Source organism: Lolium rigidum, chromosome 4 (assembly GCF_022539505.1).
Source record: "Lolium rigidum isolate FL_2022 chromosome 4, APGP_CSIRO_Lrig_0.1, whole genome shotgun sequence".
In the NCBI taxonomy this organism is placed as follows: domain Eukaryota; kingdom Viridiplantae; phylum Streptophyta; class Magnoliopsida; order Poales; family Poaceae; genus Lolium; species Lolium rigidum.
In genome coordinates, this window is record NC_061511.1 from 48752454 (window position 1) to 48767534 (window position 15081).

General features: G+C 46.3%; 1 protein-coding gene across 1 annotated transcript; it reads right to left on the bottom strand.

Annotated features, from left to right (window-relative positions):
• Positions 1-1174: 1174 nt before the first annotated feature.
• On the bottom strand, positions 1175-14480 carry LOC124647001. Its single transcript, XM_047187013.1, has 6 exons — positions 14244-14480; positions 9473-10019; positions 9246-9369; positions 8049-8086; positions 1466-1571; positions 1175-1307 (listed from the first exon to the last, which is right to left on the bottom strand). The coding sequence occupies exons 1-6, from the start codon at positions 14478-14480 to the stop codon at positions 1175-1177; spliced, it is 1185 nt and encodes a 394-aa protein (XP_047042969.1).
• Positions 14481-15081: the final 601 nt, after the last annotated feature.

Sequence of the window (15081 nt, forward strand, 5' to 3'; positions counted from 1 at the left end):
CGTCAATGCTTGGGGGACTAAAAATATCATGCTCATCAAAGCCAGCTTCCCCAAGCTTAGAATTTTCCATATCATTAACAACAATGGTGTTCAAAGCATTCATATTAATATGTTCCATGGTTTTTTTAATTTTCGCATCAAACCATCCATGTCTTAAATCAGGAAATAGAATAAAAAGGTCATTGTTGTCCATTATGCCTAACTAGTGTAAACAAGAAACCAAATGTCGCAATTGCGTAGTCTAAAGGAAATAGCTTCGAGCACACACACAATGGCGCCGTAGAAAGTACTCGTTACCTGGAACCGAAGTATGAGTGCCTTTTACCTTTCCTCCCCGGCAACGGCGCCGGAAAAGTGCTTGATGTCTACGGGTGCTTCTATTCTTGTAGACAAGTGTTGGGCCTCCAAGAGCAGAGGTTTGTAGAACAGCAGCAAGTTTCCCTTAAGTGGATCACCCAAGGTTTATCGAACTCAGGGAGGAAGAGGTCAAAGATATCCCTCTCTTGCAACCCTGCAACCACAAAGCAAGAAGTCTCTTGTGTCCCCAACACACCTAATAGGTGCACTAGTTCGGCGAAGAGATAGTGAAATACAAGTGGTATGAATGAATATGAGCAGCAGTACGTGACATGGGCATACCCTTCGGGTACCCATTATTAGTATACCTGGCTCGGCCCAATATGGAGAAGACCCAATATGGAGAAGGCCTAACAAGGCAACCCGAAGAAGTAATCGATTAGGACTCTTGTAAAACCCTAGGCTGGTTGCATATATAAAGCTAGCCAGGGTACCCGATAGGAGGGAGGCCAACAGATAGACAACATAGCTCCGCTTATGGCGGCACCCTGTAAACATACATATGATCATATAGTAGATTGCTAGCAGCACGTAGGGATCCTCCACCGAGGGGACCCGAAGCTGGGTACGTCGTGTGCCTAATCTCGTCCCCGGAATCTCCATCGTCGCTCTCTCCCGAAACCCAAGTCTACAATACGTAGGCATTGCCGAGGCGATCCCTCGTCAATTGGCGCCGTCCGTGGGGATTGCGACGACTGGATTTTGTCATCCGGGCGGGATCCGTCGAGTTCATCATCAACAACTTTCACATTGCATCCGAACAAAAAATCATCGAGGTCGTCATCAACTACTACATCTACCGGGCGGCTGGATTTTTTCACGCAAGCGAGCGCACAGCGAGCGGGTCAAGCGCGACTCGTGGGTCATGGCCAGATCTTTCCTCGACACCCGCGCCAACGCGCTCAATTTCATCATCCATCGGGACCAGGCGATAGCCGCGGGTGTGAAAACTGATTGGAAACAACAAAGATGATCGAGTTTCAGATTGGGTCATACGGGCAACATATTCCGAGAAAAGGAGAAGTGCTAGCCAAATTTCAGGAAAAAAAATCCGGAGCAACGCCGGCCGAACTTGGAACAGCTGGGAGCAAAAAAAAAAATATAGTACATCGACCGCGTGTAGCAGGCTAACAGCATGACGATCTGCACGTCCGGCCGGCGCTCGAGTAGAAATATCTCAAAAGAGATGTGTTCGATTTGGAGACGGAAAGAAGCTGCAAGTCAAAGAATAAAAAAGCAGCCTACACGTACGTGACCAGGTCTCCCATCAGAGATTTGAGATATGTCGTGAGAGCTAGGAATATCAAGTGACATAATGGAGCATCATCACACGCGAAGGATTTTAAAAAAGTGGGGGTCATTATTACTGGGAAGATCAAATTGCAAGTAAAAGGAGATGAAGCATGTCCAAATCCATCCGGAGAATCAGCTTAGCCATAAAATTCTTCGACAAAGGAAGATTTAGAAAAATATAGAAAAGTAAGGCCAAACTTCTGCGGGAAGAAAAAGCGCGACAGATTCAACGGCCGTCGCATCCGCTAAGTTGGAGGACTCGTGCATTTGAGCCGTTCATCCGATACATGGATCAGGTGCTATATTTTTAATTACGCAAAATTTACATCAAATACTTTTTGGCTCGTACTATTATTTGCGCACAATTTTTGCGCCGTAATATAACTGCAGATCAGAACAAGTTTCGACTGTTTCACCGCGCACAGTCGCCACGCTCGGGGGCTCGCCCGCTAACGTGCACTCACTTCACCCGGGAGCTCGCCCACCACGAACTCGATGATTCTCTCTTCCATACCGATTATTTCCACCGTGTCATTGGCTGCGCTTCATCGGCTGTTTCTGGTTCTACTTCGTCGGCTGCCTCCGTTTCGTCGACTCTGTCTGCCGGGCGACCTAGTTCCACGTTGATTTTGCCATAGCCAATAACAAAGCTAAGTGTTCATCTTTCCAAAGATAACTATTATTTACTTCCGTTACATCCGAGTATTAGGAGGCTGCAATATTGCAGCATTACAATAAATTTACTCGACATACGAGGCTGCACCATTACTTCGTTACCACAAATATACTCGGTTACTTGGTGAATTTCTTTTCTTCGGCTCTGGATATATTTTCTCCGGCTCAGGGAAATTATTTTCTTCGGCTCAGTGGAATTATTTTCTTCGACTTAGTGGCTTTATCTTCTTCGGCTCAGTGGATTTATTTTCTTCGGATTACTGGATTGGTTTTCTTTGGGTTATTATTGGCTCACTTATACAATATTACCTGATGCGTTTCTGGGTCAATGGATTCATCTTCTATAATTTTTACTGGAAATATTTTCTTCGGGTCAATGGATTCATCCTCTATGACATCAGCGGATTCATCTTCTATGGTTATTACTGGATTCTTCGGGTCAATGGATTCATCCTCTATGATATCAACGGGTTTATCTTCTATGGTTATTACTGGATTCTTCGGGTCAATGGATTCATCTTCTATGATATCGGCGGATTCATCTTCAATATATGACTCATATTTAATGGCGTATTCTTTAATATGGATTCATCTCAAATATTTCATCTTGGATTCATCTACAATGACTTTATCTCTCATGGCATAATCTTCAATGACTCAATATTCAAATGGTTCAGCCTCAATGGGTTTGTCAATTTCATCGGATTCTTTAGTGGAAGCCAAAAACAGGATACATATCTATGAAGCCAACACTCGGGGGCTCAACAAGAACTTCGCCCCGGGTCACAATGGTGACACGGCGTCTAAGCAACAATCATGACATCACCCCAGCAGTGCTCGGGGTTTCAACTATCTCTTCATCAACAATTTTGTGGCATCCACTTTCGTAATTCGGTGGCTTCTACTTCGACTTCTTCTCCGCACTCGAAGACTTCATCGCGCCGACTCCGTCGTGCCCAATAAGCTAAGTGTTCCTTTGATTTGCTTAAAGTCAATTATCATTTACTTTTGCCGCACCCGATGCTCGGGGGCTGCGCGGCGTATATTCACTTTACATATCATTGAATTTGAGCATCTGACACCGCATGTGAAAAAGAGAGTCAAGGAAAATATAGAAAAAGTTTGTTCATTTGTGCAGGAGATATAAAAGAGAACCCGACGAAATTGTCTACAGGGAGAACTCGACGAAATTGTCTTCAAGAAAGGACAGGACCCGACGAAATCAAAAGAGTACCCGACGAAATCTTCTTCAGGGAGGAACCCGAAGAAATCTTGAGAGAACCCGACCAAATTTTATTCAATGAGAACCCGAAGAATTATCCTCAGGAAGGACCCGAAGAATTGTTCTCAAGGAAGTCCCGAAATATTATCTTCAAGGAGGTCCCGAAGAATTATCTTCAAGGAGGTCCCAAAGAATTATCTTCAAGAAGGTCCCGAAGAATTGTCCTCAAAGAGGACCCGAAGAAATTTTCCTGAAGGAAGAACTCGACGAAATTTTCATCAAGAAGAAAAAAAGAGAGAGATGGACAAATCTTCGGGTCCATTGACTTGTCATATTCTTCCGAGCAAGAGCATCGGTGATGAACCCGACAATATAGAAGAATCCAATATATTCGGCTATCTCATCACGCTCGAGAAAAATATAGAAGAGCCCGTAAAATGGGTCATTGCATCAGCCGAACAAGGTACTCGACAATATATTCTCAGAACGCCAAAGTTGCGATCAATTTCTGAATGCCGCAAATTTGCGAAGGTAAGACCCCAGATCCGTTCTGCTGGGCGTGGCATCGCCGAAGACTGCGCTCTGCTACTTTTATCCGTATCAACAGATACGAAGAAAAATCCTAACGGACGCGTTAGGTACTCGATAAATTTGACTGGGACTCGACAGATGGTAAGACCTTAAGCGGCACCTGTCGAGTTAACACCAGTATCCCGGGATCATGTCCAGGGACGTGATCTTGAAGTAGGTTTTTGCGGATTGCCACTAGAGCAGTTAACTAGTACCCGATCGGTCGGATGAACTAGCCCCAATTACCATTATCCCTGTACAATATAGATATGGATGTCAAATAAAAATAGCAACGGCTTGGAGTCGATAAAAAGAGGGACTGCGCCGTAAATATAGTCAAGTTCTTTATCGAGTAGTACAACTTGAGCCTATGCCTAGGTGCAAGCACCCGCCCATAGGCTCGGGGCTACTCTTATCGAGAGTATTGTTCACCCTCCCGATAAGATACAAGAAAGAGGAAAAATTGTGGTGTCGATTAAAAGCAAGTTGAGCCTACACCCAAGTGCAAACACTTGGCCGTAGCCTCGGGAGCTACTCCCATCGGGAGCGCTGGTCGCGCACCCGATAGAAAAATAACTTCGACAGCATCTACGACAATCAAGCTTTGTAGACTCAACTCGATTCTACGATTCGAGTGGAGCCTACTCCCATCGGGAGCCCATGGATTTCATCAAATTTTCCAGAAATATAGTTAAGTTCTTCATCGAGTAGTACAACTTGAGTCTATGCCCAAGTGCAAGCACTTGCCCATAGACTCGGGGGCTACTCCCATCGGGAGCGCTGCCGCGCACCCGATAATTTCAAGAATCATCGACATCATCTACGCTACACATGATCTACGACATGGACCTCGCCTTGTATTTCTTCGACTTCGGAGATGGTTATGCTTGAGTTTCTACGCAAGTCTTCGACTTCCCTATAAACTCGGGGCTATCGACATGGGCATACCCTTCGGGTACCCATTATTAGTATACCGGCTCGGCCCAATATGGAGAAGACCCAATATGGAGAAGGCCCAACAAGGCAACCCGAAGAAGTAATCGATTAGGACTCTTGTAAAACCCTAGGCTGGTTGCATATATAAAGCTAGCCAGGGTACCCGATAGGAGGGAGGCCAACGGATAGACAACATAGCTCCGCTTATGGCGGCACCACCGTAAACATACATATGATCATATAGTAGATTGCTAGCAGCACGTAGGGATCCTCCACCGAGGGGACCCGAAGCTGGGTACGTCGTGTGCCTAATCTCGTCCCCGGAATCTCCATCGTCGCTCTCTCCCGAAACCCAAGTCTACAATACGTAGGCATTGCCGAGGCGATCCCTCGTCAGTACGGCGCCAGAAAATAGCTTACTGGCATGCAGTTGATGGTAGTAATATTGTAGGAAGTAAACAAGCAGTAGTAACTCAGCAGCGATAGCAGTATTTAGGAACAAGGCCTAGGGAATAGACTTTCACTAGTGGACACTCTCAACATTGATCACATAACAGAATAGATAAATGCATACTCTACACTTTTGTTGGATGATGAACACATTGCGTAGGATTACACGAACCCTCAATGCCGGAGTTAACAAGCTCCACAATAATGCTCATATTTTAGTAACCTTTAGTGTAAGATAGATCAAAAGACTAAACCAAGTACTAGCATAACATGCACACTGTCACCTTCATGCATATGTAGGAGGAATAGATCACATCAATATTATCATAGCAATAGTTAACTTCGCAATCTACAAGAGATCATGATCATAGCCTACGCCAAGTACTCACACGGTGCACACACTGTCACCATTACACACGTGGAGGAGGAATAGAGTACTTTAATAACATCACTAGAGTAGCACATAGATGAATAGTGATACAAAACTCATATGAATCTCAATCATGTAAAGCAGCTCATGAGATCATTGTATTGAATTACATAGGAGAGAGATGAACCACATAGCTACCGGTACAGCCCCGAGCCTCAATGGAGAACTACTCCCTCTTCATGGGACCAGCAGCGTTGATGAAGATGGCGGTGGAGATGGCAGCGGTGTCGATGGAGAAGCCTTCCGGGGGCACTTCCCCGTCCGGCAGGGTGCCGGAACAGAGAGTCCTGTCCCCCAGATCTTGGCTTCGCGATGGCGGCGGCTGTGACGCCCCAAAACCGGTACCATGAGGATCCCAGCGAATCCGCCGAAATCCGCACGATATCGATTTTAGGAGACGCACCACCAAGCGCCTCGTACACGCCGAAGCATGCACGCGATGCGGGTGGAATCAATCACGAGCGGTAACCTTACAACAGGATTACAATAGAGCCCACAAGAAACGGATATATTACAACAACGACTCCAACGAGTCAAGATACAAATAGATACATACAAAGATCCAAATCATACGGAAGATCAAATACATCCGAGTACGGACAAGATACAAATTTGGACTAAGAGTCCCGAAGATTACCGATGGCGTCCATAACCCCGCCCGAGCCAAGCCGGAAGGGTAACCTTGCTAGCGTCGTCTTCTTCGAACATATCTTCATACCTGCCCGGTTATGTCCCGTAGAAGCGAGCAATAAGTACGGATTCGTACTTAACAAGACTTCAAGACGTATAAGCATTCGTCAACCGGTCTTCCTTTGTACTTGAGGCACGCAGGGGACTTAGAGGACGCAAGAGAAACGTCATAGGCAATATGGTGGGGTTAAGCGGCAGCGCAAAGCACTAAAAACCTATAGAGACACTCTACAACATTCGTCTAAACGAGAGAAAGGAAGAGAGCGCATAAACTAACGAGTTCTATACTACGCAAACATAACACGGCTCGATGCGTTCCCCCCTCGCAAGGAAGTACTTACAAGGGCACTCACACGGTTGACAAGTTTTACCCAGGTTTTATTGAAGTTGTGCTAAATTACTACGCAAGTTATTATGATCGAAACAACAAGTGTAAGTTGTCTATGGTCGAGTCATACGACTCCAAGTCGTCCATAACCGCGGACACGGCTTATCGATAAGATTTAACCTGCAGGGGTGCCCAAATATGCCCACACGCACGATCAACTCCAAAGGCAATGGCAAAAAGGTGGAGCATCACGACTCACACTCTCCGTCACGACAACAATGTCCAGGAAGCCACCTAACCAAGTTAAACCCGAATCGAAGTCCGGCCGTATCTCCGAAACGGACCTAGCTATTGCGTGCACGGCTTCGAGGGTCAAAACACACACGAGGGCGAATGACCCGCTTCGAAGCATGCGATAAACGCTCGGGCCGCAAACCTATACGTGCATACCGAAACAAGGGATACAAGGCACCCGGGGGCTTCCCAAAGTAAATAAGTAACATGTCGGCATGCACGCAAACAACAAAAGGTAGAACAAGTACGAACTATTTGTGGCCACTTGGACAAAGTTGTAGATTCGGCGAGTGGTCGAGGGAGACCCGAAACATACCCACGTGTGGTTAGAGCGCTCGGTCTCGGAACGGATAACAAGAACTCGGGGTCCTAGATTTTAAAGAAACACAAGTGAGCCGTCACAAAACGATCACCGACCCACCGATGCCTCCGCTAACAACTATTAACAAGTAACCATGATTCCCTCAACGGATATAACCATGTAGCATGTGTCATGATTCCCAACGGATAACCGATAAGATAGCGATAACGGTAACACGATATAAACAGCACTAGCATGCACTACGACTCGCAAGGCAGACCCGATAACCAAACAACAGTTGTAGGAGGTTGGTGGTGGCGATATGGGCTGCTTGAGGTAACAAGTGGAAGGGACACGTGACAAGAACGCAACTTAAGGATAGCACGAGGGAGAAGGCAAAAATAAAATAGGTAAGCGACTTCTGCAGGGGCAGAAGTATAAGGGAAAATGCTTGCCTGTTAAAGCTTGCCGAGGAACATCCGGAGAACTTGTCGTATCTCACCGCACCACTTCGTGATCCTATCCGGGAAGAAGCAAATGCTGGAACAAGCAACGGATGCAAAACTTACAACTACGGATAAAGAAGATCCAGCATGATCAAGATGATATGCATGACATGGCATGTATGATGCGATGCACTTATCCAATTTAAGCGGGATCGGAATCCCGAACAAATAATTATTAAGTTCACGTTATTTTTCTACCGGCAAATTAAATGTTGATTAGCAAGGCAAGACATGGCATGGGTGAGCTACACAATTTAAACGAAGCAGGAAACTGTATCCGGTAGTTCCCAATTACTCCGCATTTAATTATTAGGTGCGATGCAAACTAGAACGACACGACATGATGTTAGATGAAAACATGCATATGAATGGCATATTTAGATTGTACACATTTTTCTGATAAAATTCATATACAATCACTTCTTATTTGTAGTTATAGTTTGAAAGATATAAAATAGACAGATTTGCAAACAAAAGGAAAGATGTAGAAAAAGGTTAGGCTGGATCTGGGAGGAGGCAAAGATGATGAACCACACGGTTTGGCTTCAGTTTTTGAAACAGGGTGGAGTGCCAGACACATTGAGTAATAGAGTAGAACATTTAGATGGCCAGACTAGCAAGGATCGATCGTGTGTTGTGTCTAGCTAGCAGATACAAGCAAGAAAGCAGGTAGATCATTAGCAGCTAGCTAGCTGAATTGGCATCGACAAGATGAATTGAATAAAACATGTTCAGTACTTGAACAGCAGAACTTGGGTGGCAGTTTTACTGAAACGGAACACGAACAGAACCCGTGTTCTGAAAATGAGAACAGCATACTCCAAACAAAGAAAAGAAAAGGCGTGAGTTTTTCCTGGGATTATATCTTGGTTCTCTTGGAATTGGATCAAGAGCATGAACAGCAGGCTAGGAAACGTTTTTGAAGAGCTACGGTAACACTGAAAACTCCAGTCAAGCTACAGATAACTGAAAATGTCACATTATAACTGAATTTTAACAGATTCTAAAATCTGGAACATGAGATGGTAAAAGAAAGATGTGCGTGCCGTTGGAATGTTACATACACAAGTTAGCAGGCAAGCTGCTGGATCATTTGATGTTATGCATAGCTAGCTAGCTAAGCAACCAAGCTAGCAGGTGGATTGATACGGGATTGAAAGATGTGCTAGCTGAAAATAAATTAAGTGATCAACCTGCTGCTGCTGTGCTGCTGCACGGAACTAGGAGATCGAGTTGAGCGCTGGGATCGCTGGTTCAATGCCGGACAAGCAGACACACGCCTGTGCGAGATGCTGGTGTGCGACGCGGAGACGTTAACTGAAGAAAAACGGCAGGCATTTTAACTGAACTTCACGGACAGTCAGCGCCGGTGACAAAGAACGACAACGAGCAGAGAAGTTGAGGAGGAGGGGAGTCTCACCCAAGGCTTGTGGATGTGCTCGTTGAGGCAGGCAGAAGATGAAGTCGACCTTGAAGAAGCTCCTGGCGCGAGGACCTTGGCGAAGACAAAGATGACCAGGGGATAAACGAACTCGCGCAGCCGGCGTCCATGGCGGAGGTGACCTTGGACAGAAGACGGCGTCAGTTTTGACAGAGATAGGCGACGGCGTGCAGTGATCAAAAAGGACGAAGAAGGAGGGGAGAAGAACAAGGACATCACCAGGAACTATTGAACACGTCGGGAAGACTGGAGGAGGCGCGACGGCGGCGAAATCAACGATTTTCCGTTGGGGTCGGAGAAGAACATGGGGTCGTTGGCGTCGATTAGGGGCTTCCCGGCTTGATTCCTTGGACGAGGACGATCCTGGAGACAAGGCGGAGCTCCTGGTGGTTTCGGCAAGGCGCGGTATGGTTCGTGGCGGCGGGGCGTCGGCGACCCGAGGCGGCGTTCTTGGTCGTTCTTCCGGGATAACGAAAACAGAGAAGGGAAAGGGGAGAGTGGCGGCGCCGGGGAGGGAAAAGAGAGGCTAGGGTTTCCTCACAAGGATGGTGATTTAAGGTAGGCGAAAAGCAGGGTGGTGGTGGTGGCTGACGTTGGCCACGGCCTGGAGCTCACGCGAGGTGCGTGCTTGCCTGGAGAAGATGACACAGAAGTGGCAAGGGAGTAGTTGGCTTCGTTGGTTGGATGGGCCTCAAACTCGGTGGATCAGAGATGGAGCATGCCTAGTTGAAGGTTGCAGCTGATTTGAGAACTGACAAAAGTATTTGAAGGGAAGCCAAAAGAAGAATGCAAGGAATTTAGAGAGATCAAGAAGAGGTGGGGGAAAACAAGCAGCAAGGATCCAAGCACATTTTGAAAAGCATTAAATATTTAGTTTTGGATTTATTAAATGAAAAAGGAGGGAGAAGAGTTTTACTGTATAACCCAATGAGAGGGAAATAAAATAGTTAGGATTTTATAAAATAATTTTATTTTGTAAAATCATGGATGATATGATGCATGATGTCACATAAAAGAAAATGAACAAGCAAAATCTAATAGGGATATTTTTCCGGGTCGCTACAATCGACACCACTAACAAGGAATCTCGTCCCGAGATTCCACGTCAACCTAAGGGGGAGTTGGTTAAACTATCATGTCTTCATGCATCGTGTAGATCTGCGCGACACCACTAACAAGAGTTCTTGCTCCATGTTGTTCGGGTCGACACCACTAACAAGGGTTGATGCTCACGTCGATGACGATGCAGTTGCGGCAGAAATCTTCATAGTTCGAACCAAATAGGTGAGGGGCAAAGATCGTCCAACCAACGTCGGAACCTAAGACTCAGAGAAATAGATAAGAGAAGATTCAAAACTCGCAAAGGTAAGAGGAGAAAGAATAGAGGTAAGGAGAAAAATCAGATCTAATTAGAACTATCCAACGAATTTTAGAAAATAGTTTGGACACTCTAAACTCAACGACCGTTGGCAAGGTTATCCTACAGGCTGGACTAGTGGGGTACCGTCAACCTGATGCTCTGATACCAACTTGTGACGCCCCAAAACCGGTACCATGAGGATCCCAGCGGAATCCGCCGAAATCCGCACGATATCGATTTTAGGAGACGCACCACCAAGCGCCTCGTACACGCCGAAGCATGCACGCGATGCGGGTGGAATCAATCACGAGCGGTAACCTTACAACAGGATTACAATAGAGCCCACAAGAAACAGATATATTACAACAACGACTCCAACGAGTCAAGATACAAATAGATACATACAAAGATCCAAATCATACAGAAGATCAAATACATCCGAGTACGGACAAGATACAAATTTGGACTAAGAGTCCTGAAGATTACCAGTGGCGTCCATAACCCTGCCCAGGCCAAGCCGGAAGGGTAACCTTGCTAGCGTCGTCTTCTTCGAACATATCTTCATACCTGCCCGGTTATGTCCCGTAGAAGCAGCAATAAGTACGGATTCGTACTTAACAAGACTTCAAGACGTATAAGCATTCGTCAACCAGTCTTCCTTTGTACTTGAGGCACGCAGGGGACTTAGAGGACGCAAGAGAAACGTCATAGGCAATATGGTGGGGTTAAGCGGCAGCGCGAAAGCACTAAAAACCTATAGAGACACTCTACAACATTCGTCTAAACAGAGAAAGGAAGAGAGCGCATAAACTAACAGTTCTATACTCTGCAAACATAACACAGCCGATGCGTTCCCCCCTCGCAAGGAAGTACTTACAAGGGCACTCACACGGTTGACAAGTTTTACCCAGGTTTTATTGAAGTTGTGCTAAATTACTACGCAAGTTATTATGATCGAAACAACAAGTGTAAGTTGTCTATGGTCGAGTCATACAGCTCCAAGTCGTCCATAACCGCGGACACGGCTTATCGATAAGATTTAACCCTGCAGGGGTGCCCAAATATGCCCACACGCACGATCAACTCCAAAGGCAATGGCAAAAAGGTGGAGCATCACGACTCACACTCTCCGTCACGACAACAATGTCCAGGAAGCCACCTAACCAAGTTAAACCCGAATCGAAGTCCGGCCGTATCTCCGAAACGGACCTAGCTATTGCGTGCACGGCTTCCGAGGGTCAAAACACACACAGGGGCGAATGACCCGCTTCAGCATGCGATAAACGCTCAGGCCGCAAACCTATACGTGCATACCAGAAACAAGGGATACAAGGCACCCAGGGGCTTCCCAAAGTAAATAAGTAACATGCTGGCATGCACGCAAACAACAAAAGGTAGAACAGTACGAACTATTTGTGGCCACTGGACAAAGTTGTAGATTCCGGCAGTGGTCGAGGGGAGACCCAGAAACATACCCACGTGTGGTTAGAGCGCTCAGTCTCGGAACAGATAACAAGAACTCGGGGTCCTAGATTTTAAAGAAACACAAGTGAGCCGTCACAAAACGATCAGCTGACCCACCGATGCCTCCGCTAACAACTATTAACAAGTAACCATGATTCCCTCAACAGATATAACCATGTAGCATGTGTCATGATTCCCAACAGATAACCGATAAGATAGCGATAACGGTAACACGATATAAACAGCACTAGCATGCACTACGACTCGCAAGGCAGACCCGATAACCAAACAACAGTTGTAGGAGGTTGGTGGTGGCGATATGGGCTGCTTGAGGTAACAAGTGGAAGGGACACGTGACAAGAACGCAACTTAAGGATAGCACGAGGGAGAAGGCAAAAATAAAATAGGTAAGCGACTTCTGCAGGGGCAGAAGTATAAGGGAAAATGCTTGCCTGTTAAAGCTTGCCGAGGAACATCCGGAGAACTTGTCGTATCTCACCGCACCACTTCGTGATCCTATCCTAGGAAGAAGCAAATGCTCGGAACAAGCAACGGATGCAAAACTTACAACTACGGATAAAGAAGATCCAGCATGATCAAGATGATATGCATGACATGGCATGTATGATGCGATGCACTTATCCAATTTAAGCGGGATCGGAATCCCGAACAAATAATTATTAAGTTCACGTTATTTTTCTACCGGCAAATTAAATGTTGATTAGCAAGGCAAGACATGGCATGGGTGAGCTACACAATTTAAACGAAGCAGGAAACTCGTATCCGGTAGTTCCCAATTACTCCGCATTTAATTATTAGGTGCGATGCAAACTAGAACGACACGACATGATGTTAGATGAAAACATGCATATGAATGGCATATTTAGATTGTACACATTTTTCTGATAAAATTCATATACAATCACTTCTTATTTGTAGTTATAGTTTGAAAGATATAAAATAGACAGATTTGCAAACAAAAGGAAAGATGTAGAAAAAGGTTAGGCTGGATCTGGGAGGAGGCAAAGATGATGAACCACACGGTTTGGCTTCAGTTTTTGAAACAGGGTGGAGTGCCAGACACATTGAGTAATAGAGTAGAACATTTAGATGGCCAGACTAGCAAGGATCGATCGTGTGTTGTGTCTAGCTAGCAGATACAAGCAAGAAAGCAGGTAGATCATTAGCAGCTAGCTAGCTGAATTGGCATCGACAAGATGAATTGAATAAAACATGTTCAGTACTTGAACAGCAGAACTTGGGTGGCAGTTTTACTGAAACGGAACACGAACAGAACCCGTGTTCTGAAAATGAGAACAGCATACTCCAAACAAAGAAAAGAAAAGGCGTGAGTTTTTCCTGGGATTATATCTTGGTTCTCTTGGAATTGGATCAAGAGCATGAACAGCAGGCTAGGAAACGTTTTTGAAGAGCTACGGTAACACTGAAAACTCCAGTCAAGCTACAGATAACTGAAAATGTCACATTATAACTGAATTTTAACAGATTCTAAAATCTGGAACATGAGATGGTAAAAGAAAGATGTGCGTGCCGTTGGAATGTTACATACACAAGTTAGCAGGCAAGCTGCTGGATCATTTGATGTTATGCATAGCTAGCTAGCTAAGCAACCAAGCTAGCAGGTGGATTGATACGGGATTGAAAGATGTGCTAGCTGAAAATAAATTAAGTGATCAACCTGCTGCTGCTGTGCTGCTGCACGGAACTAGGAGATCGAGTTGAGCGCTGGGATCGCTGGTTCAATGCCGGACAAGCAGACACACGCCTGTGCGAGATGCTGGTGTGCGACGCGGAGACGTTAACTGAAGAAAAACGGCAGGCATTTTAACTGAACTTCACGGACAGTCAGCGCCGGTGACAAAGAACGACAACGAGCAGAGAAGTTGAGGAGGAGGGGAGTCTCACCCAAGGCTTGTGGATGTGCTCGTTGAGGCAGGCAGAAGATGAAGTCGACCTTGAAGAAGCTCCTGGCGCGAGGACCTTGGCGAAGACAAAGATGACCAGGGGATAAACGAACTCGCGCAGCCGGCGTCCATGGCGGAGGTGACCTTGGACAGAAGACGGCGTCAGTTTTGACAGAGATAGGCGACGGCGTGCAGTGATCAAAAAGGACGAAGAAGGAGGGGAGAAGAACAAGGACATCACCAGGAACTATTGAACACGTCGGGAAGACTGGAGGAGGCGCGACGGCGGCGAAATCAACGATTTTCCGTTGGGGTCGGAGAAGAACATGGGGTCGTTGGCGTCGATTAGGGGCTTCCCGGCTTGATTCCTTGGACGAGGACGATCCTGGAGACAAGGCGGAGCTCCTGGTGGTTTCGGCAAGGCGCGGTATGGTTCGTGGCGGCGGGGCGTCGGCGACCCGAGGCGGCGTTCTTGGTCGTTCTTCCGGGATAACGAAAACAGAGAAGGGAAAGGGGAGAGTGGCGGCGCCGGGGAGGGAAAAGAGAGGCTAGGGTTTCCTCACAAGGATGGTGATTTAAGGTAGGCGAAAAGCAGGGTGGTGGTGGTGGCTGACGTTGGCCACGGCCTGGAGCTCACGCGAGGTGCGTGCTTGCCTGGAGAAGATGACACAGAAGTGGCAAGGGAGTAGTTGGCTTCGTTGGTTGGATGGGCCTCAAACTCGGTGGATCAGAGATGGAGCATGCCTAGTTGAAGGTTGCAGCTGATTTGAGAACTGACAAAAGTATTTGAAGGGAAGCCAAAAGAAGAATGCAAGGAATTTAGAGAGATCAAGAAGAGG

Excerpts from the sequence above, each read along its gene's own strand:
- LOC124647001 (XM_047187013.1), bottom strand. The coding sequence starts at position 14,480 with ATGTCCTTGTTCTTCTCCCCTCCTTCTTCGTCCTTTTTGATCACTGCA. Across the intron at positions 1,572-8,048 it reads TAGGATCACGAAGTGGTGCG|CTTCTTTCCGTCTCCAAATC; the intron begins GTGAGATACGAC and ends TTTGACTTGCAG. Across the intron at positions 1,308-1,465 it reads GCCTGCTACACGCGGTCGAT|TTTTCACACCCGCGGCTATC; the intron begins GTACTATATTTT and ends GTTTCCAATCAG.